The sequence below is a fragment of the Myxocyprinus asiaticus genome, chromosome 20, assembly GCF_019703515.2.
Source record: "Myxocyprinus asiaticus isolate MX2 ecotype Aquarium Trade chromosome 20, UBuf_Myxa_2, whole genome shotgun sequence".
Classification (NCBI taxonomy): Eukaryota; Metazoa; Chordata; class Actinopteri; order Cypriniformes; family Catostomidae; genus Myxocyprinus; species Myxocyprinus asiaticus.
Genome location: NC_059363.1, coordinates 12,881,682 through 12,896,540, shown reverse-complemented (window position 1 = coordinate 12,896,540; position 14,859 = coordinate 12,881,682). Strand labels below are relative to the sequence as shown.

General features: G+C 37.2%; 1 protein-coding gene across 3 annotated transcripts; it reads right to left on the bottom strand.

Moving 5' to 3' along the window:
* Positions 1–1,102: 1,102 nt before the first annotated feature.
* On the bottom strand, positions 1,103–12,013 carry LOC127411178 (solute carrier family 22 member 15-like). 3 transcript variants are annotated; one of them, XM_051646557.1, is made up of 8 exons: positions 11,837–12,013; positions 11,255–11,394; positions 9,254–9,475; positions 8,840–8,980; positions 8,657–8,746; positions 3,131–3,162; positions 2,803–2,911; positions 1,103–2,711 (listed from the first exon to the last, which is right to left on the bottom strand). In XM_051646557.1, the coding sequence occupies exons 2-7, from the start codon at positions 11,257–11,259 to the stop codon at positions 2,808–2,810; spliced, it is 594 nt and encodes a 197-aa protein (XP_051502517.1). In that variant the 5' UTR covers positions 11,260–11,394; positions 11,837–12,013; the 3' UTR covers positions 1,103–2,711; positions 2,803–2,807. The 3 variants fall into 3 exon arrangements, with proteins under 3 accessions (XP_051502517.1, XP_051502516.1, XP_051502518.1); XM_051646556.1 differs by having other exon boundaries at positions 8,657–8,738; XM_051646558.1 differs by lacking the exon at positions 8,657–8,746.
* Between the last annotated feature and the right edge of the window lie 2,846 nt (positions 12,014–14,859).

The window sequence follows — 14,859 nt, the reverse complement described above, 5'->3', positions numbered from 1 at the left end:
TGGCAAATCAAAAACAAAGACAATGTTAAGCTTCATTTAACCAACCAAATAGCTTTCAGTTGTGTTTGATATAATGGAAAGTGATTTTCTAGTACCAAATTAGCAATTTAGCATGATCACTCAAGGATAAGGTGTTGGAGTGATGGCTGCTGGAAATGGGGCCTGTCTAGATTTGATCAAAAATAACTTTTTTCAAATAGTGATGGTGCTTTTAGGAGTGGTGGTGGTGTAGTGGACTAAAGCACTGAACTGGTAAGCAGCCGGTTGTTGGTTCAATCCCTACAGCCACCACCATTGTGCCTTTGAGCAAGGCACTTAACTACAGGGGGATTGTCCCTATAATAAGAGCACTGTAAGTTGCTTTGGATAAAAGCATCTGCCAAATGCATACATGTAAATGCTTTTTTTACATCAGTTATGTCCTGACTATACTTTGTGATCAGTTGAATGCCACTTTGGTGAATTAAAGTACCAATTACCTTCTGAAACAGCAACATCTGTACATTATTCAAAACTTTTGGCCGCCAGTGTGTGTGTGTGTGTGTGTGTGTGTGTGTATATAAGGCCTAAAAAAACCTTAAAGGAATGTTCCGGGTTCAATACAAGTTAAGCTCAATCGACAGGATTTTGTGGCATAATGTTGATAACCGCAAAAGAATAATTTCGACTCGTCCCTCCTTTTCTTAAAAAAAAAAAAAATGTGAATGGGGACATTGAAAGTGAATGTGGCAAATCTTTGGAAGGTTTAAACACAGAGATGTGAAGCTTTGTTGCCTTTACATCATCATGGTTATGAAGTTGTAAAATTTACTATAACTTTACACAGAAAAGATTAGTAAGTGATTTTATCACACTGAAATCATGTTTACACACATCTTGTGGCAATACTTTTGAAAAAGTGAGAATTTTAGTGTAAAAAACAAAAACAAAACAAAACTAACCTAGTAATTTATTTTTCATTAAAAATTGTACCCCTAGAGAAATTAATAGTACTTTTTAAACATATGTAAAATCATGACAACATGAGATGAAGAATAATTTCAGTGACCTTATAAAAGCTGCTTTATTCTACATAGAGAGGGTCCCCTCATGGGGGCTGCCATGTTAGAATCACATGACCAGCCAAACACAACTCTCTTAACCTCAGTAAGTGCCCTGTTATTGGACACTTTCACTCATGTATTTAAGCAATCATGACTCACTGTACAAGTGAATTTCTACAATGGCATCGGTAACTGAAAACTACTGCGTTTGATTGATGCTGTATCCATACCACTAGGTGTCAGTCTTTATTGTAAGCCTTTTTAATGAGGAATATATTACTGAGTGCAACAAGTGGTGACCTATGTCCTTAGCGGAATGCAAAACATAGAATTATGTTAATGTCAGAGACAGACATAATAACAGACACACTTGTTTTTGTTTTAAGTTGAACACAGGGTCTAGTCACAGATGATGCAGACACGAGACTACACCTTCTCTACCTGCTGTTTATCTCCCTGTGCAGGGTGATATAACGCCCGCCAGGCCTTGCAGGAAAACATAAGCGTTTAAGAATAAAAACTGTTATTACAGTTACTGCCTGCTCTCTCTCGACCTGTTCCGTCAGCTCAATGCAGCGCCACAGGCTGCGATTACAGCAAGGGAAGAGAGACGGAAACAAAATAAAACAGGTTTGCGGTTGCAAGTTGTGTGTCGGTTTCTCTGAAGCTTCCAGCTCCCAAATCCTGTGGTTTACCTGAGCACGGTTCAACTGCGTCAATGCTGACATCACCATGAATGCAATGAACGGCTCAAAGGTGCCCTGAGTTCAGGGTGGTGACTTTCCACACGGCGCCATCTACTGGCCACAGACAGGAAATGTTTAAATACAACAATATTTGGGGGATTTGTTCATTTAAAAGCGCTTCCGTTAATTTCGGAGTATATTGAGGAATATAAAGAAATATACACTTGTACGCTTCAGTTCTCCCTTTGGATAAAGTATTGGCCTCTTAAAACACCTTCAAATTATCTTTAGCTCTAACAAAATCCCATCACTAACACCTATAATTGACTATTGACTGAATGCTAACAAACATATGCTGGTAAATGCGTCGTGTTGTGTCACAATTCAAATAAATAAATAAATAAATACAACAGATTCAAACAACTGAGCAAGACACACAAGGCAGTAAACATTCAATTAACAGAGCTGTGAGAGAAGTGGTTATATACAGTATGGTTGCGTTTCCTGTATCTATAAATATTTTTGACAACATTGCTCCTCTTGCATTGATCATAATCCCCATCCATTAATTGTCTGAATCAGTCCACTCTCTCCTCTCCACCAACAGCTGGTGTGTGGTGAGGGTACTGGTGCACTATGGTTGCCGTCACATCATCCAGGTGGATGCTGTACGCTGGTGGTGGTTGAGGAGAGTCCCCTGGTCACAGTGTAAAGTGCTTTGAGTGTAGTATCAGAAAAGTGCTATACAAATGCAACATACATACATTCATTCATTCATTCATTTAAGTGCATTTCTTCTGGAAGGCACCATAGGTCCATAAGAGAGTCTGTGTATGGCACAATATTCTGATACTGGTCATTTGTGGTCAAAAATATCAGTAAACTGGAATGCCTGTTACAAAATGTCTTCAATGGTTATGTCTCAATCACCATCAGCTCCTTTGTGGTCAGATAAATGCTTCTCCTCTAAAAGGTGGACCTGATATAAAACACAGCAATCAAATTCAATTAGAAAAGATCTAATGGTAATCCTCAAAGTTATATTTACAAGAAATGCAATGAGCGTTCATCTGCGACTCTAAGATCCACTGGTAGGTGGGGCTGGAATGTTCAAGTGTTTCAGCAGCAGGTTTATTAAGTGTTTCCAGTAAGAGGAGAACCAAGCAGCCTGCAGAAATCCCACTTAAAAAACAAAACAAAACAAAACAAAACAAAACAAAAAAACACCATAAATGGCATGGAGGTGTGCAATGATTTTTGGACAATAACAAATATCCATATCCATATTAAAGAGCAAATGAACAGAATAAACAAAAGGCACTTAAATGAAAGTGACACACAATAAAGGTACGCTTTTTGAGAAAATTGGAGAACAGGTATTTGTGAAATGCTAATACTCACCAAACTGGGCACAAATGGAGCCAGAATCCCTCCTACTCTACAAGACATGGAACACACACTCAGGCCTGCATTTCTAACAAACAACTTTCATATGAATCAATCCAACAAATGCATATATTTAATCCAACAAATTATTTTGATTACAGTGCAGTTTACACTAGAGGGGACCATTTGCTCAAGCACAATCTAATTATGCTATGAAACACAGTTAATAAACTATGAAAAATTCTTCTAAATAAAATGAGCCAAACTTCAAAAGGAATTTAAAATTAAGCAGACAGCTACAGTGCTGTGTGATAGTGCCTTATAATGGTTGGGTAGGGCTCTGAAGTATACACATATAAACAGGGTTGAGGTGTAATGGAATACATGTAATGGGATTACGTATTTAAAATACAAAATATAAGTAACTGTATTCCACTACAGTTACAATTTAAATTGTTGGTAATTAGTTACATTCAAAAAGTATTTTGATTACTAAAGAGATTACTTTGCATTTTATTGTCATTTGTTTAATTTAATATGTAGTCCTTTCAGATGGAAAACATTTATACATATAAATAATTCGATCAAAAGTGCATTTGAACAGCGGTGAAACACTTTCTTATGATGTGTTTCATTCATACAAGCAGACAGAGAAGTAAGTTTGAAGTAAGTTTGGAGCAGAAGAAACAGAAATAAACCTTGTGTAAATTGTCAGCTTTACGCTAAGCTAAAATGCTATCTTGCATACGATAAAAATCGTATTCTTGATGATAATTTTCGTATCATTTTCCTGTAAGAATATCTAAAAAACTTTAAAACAAGATCAATTTGATTTATCTTGTTTTAGAAACAACACTGCATAAGATATTTAGGTTTTTCAGAGAATGTATTTTTAACGTGTATTTTGTCTTACTGTACTGGCAGAATTTTTATAGTCAAAACAAGAGAAAAAAATCTACCAGTGCTGAAGAAGTAATCCAAAGTATTTAGAATATGTTACTGACCTTGAGTAATCTAACGGAATATGTTAAAAATTACATTAAACATGTATTCTGTAATCTGAAGTGGAATACATTTCAAAAGTAACCCCACCCAACACTGCATATACAATATTAAATGCAGCACTGACCAACAGTTTTCCTATTAGAGCCAGTGACGTGGCACTTAATAGGGAACGTGGAGAAAACAAACACTCCACTTAGGGCAAGCTAATAATAAATGTATTAAATATACTTTGAAAAAAATCATATACTGTGGCCTGAAAATGTGTTTGGACACTAAGCTACACTTCAAATTTCCAACTGATCATAAGCTAATTTTTGTGGTTGTATGAAGCCAGTTCCCTTCAAGTTGTTAGTGGTGTATAGTAGTTCATCACGTTAACTATTGACATGAAGCATTATGTTTGGCAACTAAAATCTAATTCAAATACTTTTTGTTTTTAATTTGAACTGTATATTTAATGTCTCATAATTTAAATGGATAGTTCACCAAAAATTAAAAATCTCTCATCATTTACTCACCCTCATGTCATCCCAGATGTGTATGACTTTATTTATTCAGCAGAACAAAGATTTTTAGAAGAATATCTCAGCTCTGTAGGTCCACACAATGCAAGTGAATGGTGACTAGAACTCAGAAGGTCCAAAAGGACATAAAAAGTAAAAGGGCAGCATAAAAGTAATCCATATGTCTCTGGTGGTTAAAACCATATCTTCTGAAGCGATATGATACATGTGGGTGAGAAACCGATCAATATTTAAGTCCTTTTTTACTATCAATCTCCACCTTTGACCAGCTCCAACCAGTAGGTGGGTGAATGTGAAAGTGTACATTTTTAGTAAGAAAAGACTTAAACATCGATCTGTTTTTCACCCACATTTATCATATCACTTCAGAAGATATGGACGTAGCCACTGGAGTCTTATGGATTACTTTTATGCTGCCTTTATGTCCCTTTTGGTCCTTCAATGTTCTGGTCACCATTCACTTGCATTATGATGGCCTACAGAGCTAAAATATTCTTTTAAAAATCTTTGTGTTCTGCTGAAGAAAGAAAGTCATACACAACTGGGATGGCATGAGGGTGTGTAAATGATAAGATAGTTCACCCAATAATGCAAATTATCCCTTTTAAACTTGTTATTACTCAGCTGTCTGGAATACATGATTCTGATATGCCAGCCAGGGACTAAAAATGACATTTCTGAAACTTTCTGAGCAGAAACAGTATTTTTTTTGTTCCAGTTCCAACATTCTGCAGCCAGTTTTCCAAATGGTAACCCGTTAAAACTAAATAAAAGAATGGCAAATAACATTCTTTTTAAAATGCTAAGGGTCGGTGATATACCAGTCGCAATGTTTCCAGATTTTGCAAGAGAAACAAGGCAACTGCTTTGGAAAAACATGCTCAAAATAAGAGACTTGCCTCACCCAAAATAAGCATAAAAATAAAGCGATTACATTTATTCCAATGTGGGGGAATATTCAGGACAGAAATCATAAGCTTAGTACACTAGCCTATATAAATAAATAGATACATTTCAATAAATGTATTCTTAATATTAAATATAATATACATTTTTTTTTTTGGCAAACGGAAGTGGTGTAATTCCGAGAATTTAACTCTTTTGTCTATGGTTTCATGAAAAAATTATCGGAACACAATTTATAAATAATGTTTCACTCCGGAACATTGAAAGGGACTTTGTTCCCATTTTCGGTTACGTTCTGCAAAAAAAAAAAAATTGATTTCGGTTTTCGTTCCTTGGGAAACTGTTTTTAAGTCTCCGATTCCAGCAGTCCAATATTTCTGAATAATGACTGCACATCTAGGTGATGAAATAATATTTCTCCTGTCATCCGGGTATTGCGAGTCATTTTTCAGACTTTTAGTCTCACTCAGTAAGCTAATAAAATAATTTCAAGTCAAATTAATATTTCATGTCCATTTATTTATTTATTTGCAAGTAGTCTTGTAATAATCGGAATAATGAGCGGTCAGACGGCCATTTTCGCAATTTCACGCCTTACAGAACTACATAAACCAGTGGAATTAAGCTGTTCCTGGAGAATCCGATGTCTCTTACTTCTCACATAATAACGTAATTTCAACTAAAATCTTTATTTTATGCCCATACAATTATTAATTTGGCAAGTAGCTGTGTAATAAACGGGACAATATACAGTCAGCCGGTCTTAATCGCAAAATACACCCCTTCAAGATGATACAAGACCACCTGACATCACTGTCAGGGTTTATAATGACCGGCTAAATGTAGATGATCCCTTACACAAAATTATTTTCTGAAACACTTTGCTTGTGTCTTCTTTTAAAATAAATGGCAACTGGTTTATGTTCATCTATTGCATTGCCTTTCATATGTTAATAAGTGTGTGGCTTAAGTGTCCAAAAACATTTTGAGACTGTTTGAAGATTTGTTGCACCATACTTTTTGGGACAGGGTAATGACTGCAGGCATTCACTGTGCTCTACACAAGTTTCAGCATGTCTTAAGGTTATGTAATATCTACATTCTGTGTTAACAGAACAACAACACAAGTTTAGGAGAACACTAAATTAAAAGCAGTTTACATCTAGTTTCCATCCACTTTTCGCGCTATTTTGTTATCGACAAAGTGAAAATGCGTAAAAAATAAAAATGTGCGAAATTTGCCGTCTTCTGCCTGTTTCCATTCAAATGGCCTTTTATCGATAAAAATGGTGTGCGTGATGACGTCATGCCTAAAAAAAAACACTTTGTCGCTTAAGTTTTGGTTTAAAACAAAAGAAGTCTGCCCTTAAGCCGTTTCCATACAGAAATGTGTGTTTATCGCTAATTGTGTACCTTTCGCCTCCCAGATGTCCCTAATGTTTTTTCCTCTGAAGTTTTGGTAAAATGGGGAGAGAATTGAGACGATTCATTGAAATTAGCCAGCTTACTGTCATTTTAATTTCACAAATAAAAGCAATCAGAAGAGGAGGAATTGCAATCGAAAGTATAATATTGGTCCTGATGTTGCGCCAGTCGCAGGTTGCCACCGGTTCCAACCCGAAAGCGAATCGTCATGGCCTTGTTCAAGCTGGCAACCTGCACCAAGTAGTGGGGGAAACTTTCGTCTTAGTATAAGGATCATCCATTGATGTGTATATGCTGTGTGCACAACCATTAAAGACAAATTGATGCAGTGTAATATCAGGGTTTACATATGATACGTTCCTGATATTCAATAGGCTATTTTGAACAATCATCTAATCTAAAGCTTAGCCATCACAACTGCATTATGTCACGCAACTTTTAACGACCAACTGAACTTGATTGTCATCTAAAATAAATTTTAGCATCATAATTCTGAAGAAGCTCAGCAAATGCGGTCCGAGGTAAAGAGGGTTAGATTTAAAATATAAAATGTTCAAAAGCTCGTTTTCTGAAAGTGAACTCGGCATTGGACAAATAGTTCTGATAGTTTATATTCTTGAAAAAAAAAAGTGTAGAACATTCTGAGAATGTCATTCAGCCGACTTTTTTCATCTACAGAACAGGGTATGGCTAATATAAATTTGTGTAAAGAAAAGGCATATATATATAAATATAGGTCTAAAAATATAATTTTTTTCATTTGGTAATTAATAATTGTATTTAATGCTTTATTCATTTGGTAGGCTAATTAATTTGATTTCATTTAATACAGGGAATTTTGCCAGCATTTTTTCAAAAGTGAGCTAAACAATAATTTATAGAATTGGGCTTTAATAGAATGTTAGTGTTCCATAAAAGCACACTGATGTTTTTCTCCAAGTATTATACATTTATTTTTAATTTAAAACCTTTGTGCACATAAATATGTTTTATTTTATTTTATTTTTTTTATTGTGGGCTAATTGCATGACTGCCGTCTATTATTTTGAAAGGTGTGGAAAAGCAACTTTAATAAATAAACGGATGTCTACCGCGATTAAATTAAATCGCAAACAGTGGCCATTAATTTGTTCTCCGTGCACTTGTTGATGTGCATTATACGACATATTTGTGTTGGCACTCCTGGAAGCGTCATGTTTGCAGCATCGGATCTATATGCCGTTAAGATCAATCCATAATCACGTACAATAAATTGGCTTTCAAGGATGAATACCGTCGTCATGATTAACACAGGCTATCGATTGGGGTAAATTCTGTCATTTGACACTACATTTTTGCGTTAATGCCAATTTTCTCGACAAAAAGGGTTTTCAAACCAGTTTTTCGCAACATCTGATGTATCGACATAGAGTTTATGCGTTAGAGTTAAACGGAAAGATATTATGTTGACACTTTGAAATTTTAGCGATAATTTGCGTTTCCATCAGCTTTATTTTGATGCGCCGAAACATTTTCCGCAAAAACTCCTTGGATGGAAACGTAGTTAGTATAGTTTACTCATTCCCTTTTTATTTATTTTTATATTGATGATGTGAGAAATGCTAAACTATGCTGACAGAAATACCCTGTGGCAAAATGGTGAATTTGATTCAAATGAAAACTTATTTGGAAAAATGATCACCTGATACAGGTACAACCATTGTAAGCAGCAGGACAAGACTGAAAAGGCAAGAAAATTGGCCATTGACTTCCACCTCCCTGCCCTGAAAAACTAAATTGTGGATAACAATCAGAGCTGCATAACAAACAATACAAGACAGGCTGACATTCCAGAAGTGTGATGTATTCGGGTGAATGTATTTACCACTGTTTGTTAATGAAGTACATGTAGAGAGGGTACGCAGGAAGTTCCACCAGGCCATACATGGCAACACTAAGGTAACAATTACCTTTGTCCTCACTGGCATTGAGGGTCAAGTCGTAATAAACAAAGCTACAGGAATACCTGCAATAAATACATACACAGCAATGTAAATAAACATGCATAAAGATTTTAAGAAATTATGAACTATATTTTCACATTTTGTGAAGAAAATCAATGGTATAAGGAATTTTTTCCAATAGCATGGGATTTTTCTGCATCTAAAGTAATACATTGATATATGAATTTAATACTTTAGGATTAGGGCTTTCGTCAAATCCCTAACCCCAAGTATGAGCAATTATAATACTAATTACGTACTCTTAAAATACTGAATGGCATTGTTAACATACTCACCAGACATACATGAGCACCACAGTCCTCCAGCGCAGTATGGGATGTGTGACCATCTGTAAAACCCCCGGGCTGGGTGCATCCAGGACGCTGGCACCAACGGAACAGCGGAGCTTAACTGGAACTCTGCCTTTCACATTCCTCACAGCAAAATCCTGCAGGATGTCCTCAGCATGCTCCGTACGACCCCGAGAATACAGCCAGCGTGGAGATTCTGGCAGATTCCTGGAATAATCAAGGAAATATACACACTCAGTTTCCAAAATGTTCTTGTAATTACAAATCAGGTGGATGCACTCATTTATAAAAAAACATAAATAAATACATAAACAAAAGGGTGTGACTTTTTCGGTGTTAAAATATGTCCTCCTATCCCAGCTTATCATGCAGAAACCACTATAAGTAAGCCATTCATCTGTTATGAAAATTCCCGTTTGTTTTGATCAACCTGTAAAGCACAACAAAACTGATTTGACCAATGGCATGAGTTTGGGGCAGGACTATTTGTTTGCATTTACATTTATGCATTTGGCAGATGCTTTTATCCAAAGCGACTTACACTGCCCTTATTACAGGGACAATCCCCCATGGAGCAACCTGGAGTTAAGTGCCTTGGTGGTGGCTGTGGGGATTGAACCAACAACCTTTTGCTTACCAGTTCAGTGCTTTAGTCCACTATGCCACCACCACTCCTGTTTGTTCAATCAATGGAAGCGTATTCGGAAAGCTGTTTTTAAAACAATGTTTATTTTTGCAATTCTCTTTGGGAGCGCAGAAATTACACACGCATTCAAATGTGGGAGACCGTTAATGCAAACTCATGCGAAGAAAGTGATAATGGAGATTTAGAGTAAAAAAAGGACTTAAATTGTATGGATTCTATGTATCCTTTTTGTGATTTTTGGATCTACAAAGGTCTGACCACCATTCACTTGCATTGTATGGACCTACCACCTCTAGTCACCTCATAACTCGGGGCTAAAGCAGTGCCATACCCAAACAAAACCTCAAAAAAGAGACCTGAGAGCGATCAGGAAGAACTGTATTCGGCATATGCATGTACTGTATCTGTAGCTTCACCGTTTGATTATCTTTCTGGTCTTCGGTTGCAGTGGTTCCTGGTTAAACAGCAAGCTTATAAGGTGAACTTGGCGGGATCCCTATTTTTTGCGGGTGTGCTGGAAGGAAATGTCTTCTTTGGACCGCTATCCGATAAGATGGGGAGGAAGCCGGTTTTTCTGACTGGTAGGATGATGATGAATTGGTTTCCGTGCTTTACTAATCTATAAAATTCAGTTTCATATCGCATGACGAATGCCCAGTTATAAGTCTATGAATAAAACAAGCTCTTGTTATGGTGGCTTCTATTGAAACATGTTTACATTGTGCAACCTCACTTTGCTTGAATGCTTCTCTTTTTAGGGTATCAAAATTGAATGGGGCCTGGGTAGCTCAGTGAGTACTGACGCTGACTACCACCCCTGGAGTCACGAGTTCGAATCCAGGGCGTGCTGAGTGACTCCAGCCAGGTCTCCTAAGCAACCAAATTGGCCCGGTTGCTAAGGAGGGTACAGTCACAACAGGTAACATCCTCGTGGTCGCGATTAGTGGTTCTCACTCTCAATGGGGCACGTGGTAAGTTGCGCGTGGATCGCGGAGAGTAGCATGAGCCTCCACATGCTGTGAGTGTCCGCGGTGTCATGCAAAATGAGCCACGTGATAAAATGTGCGGATTGACATCTCAGAAGCGGAGGCAACTGAGACTTGTCCTCTGCCACCCAGATTGAGGTGAGTAACCGCACCACCACAACGACCTACTAAGTAGTGGGAATTGGGCATTCCAAATTGGGGAGAAAATGGGATAAAAAATTTAATAAAAAAATGAATAATAAAAAAAAGGTATCAAAATTTAAGTGTATCTTCAGTATGAGTGAATATGTAAGTTTAAGCTTCAGTATGGGAGAATATGTAAGTTTAAGGGATGGATGGATGGCATTCTCTTACCTCATTCACAATCGAGCACATCCTCTGTGAATGTGATACTGTGTTATTTCATCAACAGCTCCTCCTGTAGCAGGTTCTACATGATAATCTGGAACAGCACTCACTAAAACGATCAGCATGGACTGACATGCCATGTAAATCTGCAAAAGACACAGGTATACTGTATCAAGTTGCTCACAAAAATGAGCAACATCCAAACTGATCTCAAATCAGTGCAAAATCAGTGCAAATATGCAAACTCTCTGGAATGGCAGAGGTATCAATTAGGCTAGACACTCTGAATTAAAATAGTCTTAAAACCTGATTCCAAAGGCTTACAATGAAAACTGAAACTTGATGACAAAATAAACAATCACATAATTCAAAAGTCCTCTACTTGATCTAAAAGACTGACTGAATTTAGGTCGAATCAAAGCAAGGCACCCACAAACCAATGCAAACATAACATGGATTCAGAGATTTTGACACACAAATACGTGTTTTGCATAGATTACTGGCTTGTGGAATGGGAAAATAAAGATATGTACTTAAACAAGCACATGCCAGTGCAATGTTTATGGATTTGCATGTGACATAATGTACCTGTAGAAATATATGGATGGACACCATCCGCTTCTGGTGCCTTCCGAATTCTCCAACCACCTGGAAAGCCTCCTCTAGAGCCATTCCAGGGTCGTATCGTCAGGAAGCATCACATCGAGTCAATATTTTACATTTTGAATGGGTTTGACTGAGACTGAGGTTCCAGATGCTCAACTGTAATCCTCGCTCCATTCACAGACGTTGAATGAAACCACGTGGTATATAGCGCGATTATGATTGGGCGTCGCTGAAGCATCCAAGCACGTGTCACAGGGGACATTTCTCATTGGACCAAAAAAATTAAATTAACATGAAACAGGGAACTGAAGTGTATTATATGGAGGTGTTTTATTTTATTTTATTTTTTGTCGTTTTTGAATAGTTTCTAATCAGTTATTCACTTATTTATTTGATGTTGTATTAGGTTGGCTCTTTACTGTATTTATATCCCCCTGTGCTGTTTCTAAATTTAACATAAATGCATTGAATAAAAAATAACAACAACAGCAGCAAACAGGGAACTACAAACGGGCGGGGCTTGTAGTCTAGACGTCGTATTTAATTGTTCAGGTATGATTAGTCTAAACAAAATGTCCCCTATTTCTACTCTTCACTGTATATCTTCCAATTATTGGCTATTAGAGTTTCTCAGTGCTGCTGAAGAGCCCGTAGACGGTGATACCCATTGCCTTTTTTTTATCGCTGTTGAGGATGAACCAATCAGAGCCATTTGTTATTATTACTAGATGAAAATGACTTTAGAGACCTTATTCACAGCAGCGCCATCTTTCATTTGTGACGGGAATGACAACGAGGCTGTGAGGGATAGACGTACAGACACTTCAATGAGCAGTACTGCAGTTTAGAGTGTTTTTGGATCGTTCCGTGGACAAAACATTGAAATATATATATATATATATATTCCAAGAACATTCTGTAGACAAGAAACTCCAGACAACATGAGTTGTGGAAAATCAGATTTGATAATAGGGGCTTTTTTTTTTTTTACAGCTTTATACCATTCATGCCATTGAAGAGATGTAAGTCTATCCTTCACAGCCTCGTTGTCATTCCCATAAAAATCAAAGATGGTGGGGCCTGGGTAGCTCAGCGAGTATTGATGCTGACTACCACCCCTGGAGTTGCGAGTTAGAATCCGGGGTGACCTGAGTGACTCCATTCAGGTCTCCTAAGCAACTAAATTGTCCCAGTTGCTAGGGAGGGTAGAGTCAGATGGGGTAACCTCCTCGTGGTCACAATTAGGTTCTTGCTCTTAATGGGGCGCGTGGTAAGTTGTGCGTTGATCGCGGAGAATAGCATGAGCCTCCACATGCTGTGAGTCTCTGCAGTGTCATGTACAGCAAGCCACGTGATAAGATACGTGGATTGCCTGTCTCAGAAGCAGAGGCAACTGAGACTTGTCTTCCGCCACCCGGATTGAGGTGAGTAACCGCGCCACCACGAGGACCTAGTAAGTAGTGGGAACTGGGCATTCCAAAATTGGGAGAAAAAAGGGGATTAAAAAAATAAATAAAAATCAACTATGGTGCTACCATGAATAAGGTCTATTGCTGCAGTGGATTTAATTTGTCACATAACAAATCCTCCAGATTATATGTAAACGATTAGAATGATAAGTGGTCAAAAATCTTGCATAAGGCAAAACTATGCAGAAAATTGAAATTGAGACTTAAAATGCATGACACATGCAAATTTTTGCACATTTTGCACCCACTTTCCAAGAAAATATTTGAAGGCCCTATCCAGTGTCAAAAGATTAAAATAATGAATCACAATTAATCTCATGATTTCAGAAGTTTAATGAGCTGTTTATCTACAGTTTCCCTGACTGCCGTGGCCATTCTGAATGCAGACTGTTTTCTGGTTCCGGTCTCCATAAGAAGCAATGTAAAATCTACCAAAATGAGCAATCTAAATGGAAAATAACTATTTTAAAGGTTCACTCAGTGATTTTTTCCTCATTAAAAGAAGTTTGACTCCTATTGAAGTGAATAGACATTTTGAAACATGTACAAAATCATGACCACTCACAAGAGATGAAGACTCTATCGGTAACCTTCTAAAAGCTTTGTGATATTAGGATCACATGACCAGCCAAATATTATCGCTTAATCTCAGTAACCGTTCTGTTATTGGACACTTTAATTGATGGATTCAATTAATATGGCTGAATGTGAATAGTGAATTTCTACAAGAGCATCAATAACTAAAAACGAATGTGTTTGAATGATGCTGCATCCACACCGCTAGGTGTCAGTGTAAAGTCCAAAATGAATATTCTCAGCAAGTCCACTGTATTTTGCAATGTGGGCGGAATTTCCGGTTGGCTTGCTTGCGTGCCATGCGGTTAGATTCTTGCTTTTTAATTGTTGTAAGATGTCTTCAAAATTTCCCGGACAATGTGTGCAATTAATGGTTATCCTAATAATCAAGTGAAACTAAAGTTTTATCTAAAACAGCAATGTTATGATCAGAAACCACTCGCAAAGCACAGCGCTCCTGTCCCAGATGCTGCTTCTTCCATCTGCTGCCTACAGAAGGATTGACTTTTTGAAACAATTTGTTTGTGTGCTCTTTTCACTTTATTGGCAAGAAGTCAACAGCGGGGGTTATTTATATTATCCACTGTTATGCTCTGGCTGCGATAGACGTCCAGGAACAGAGCGCAATGAGTTACATAAGCAATAGCATTATTGTGCTAACAGGTGTATGCACATGTGCTGAAGGTTCATTAGACATTTTGAGAGTTTGTTAATTTCTATTTAGCATATTATTTTGTGAATGCTTGCTTTGAAATGGCATTATTACTGAGTATAAAAAGGAACAGTGTTTTACCTGAACTGAGTAGTGATGATGTTTTCAACTGTTTTCATGCTGTGATACTAAATAAATAAATATTACAGTGGAAAACCATAATTATTAGATGAGACATGTACAGTAGTGAGATGTTAGTTCACATTTGAAATTAAATGTATTCTTATTTTCCTTTGCCCTGCATTTGT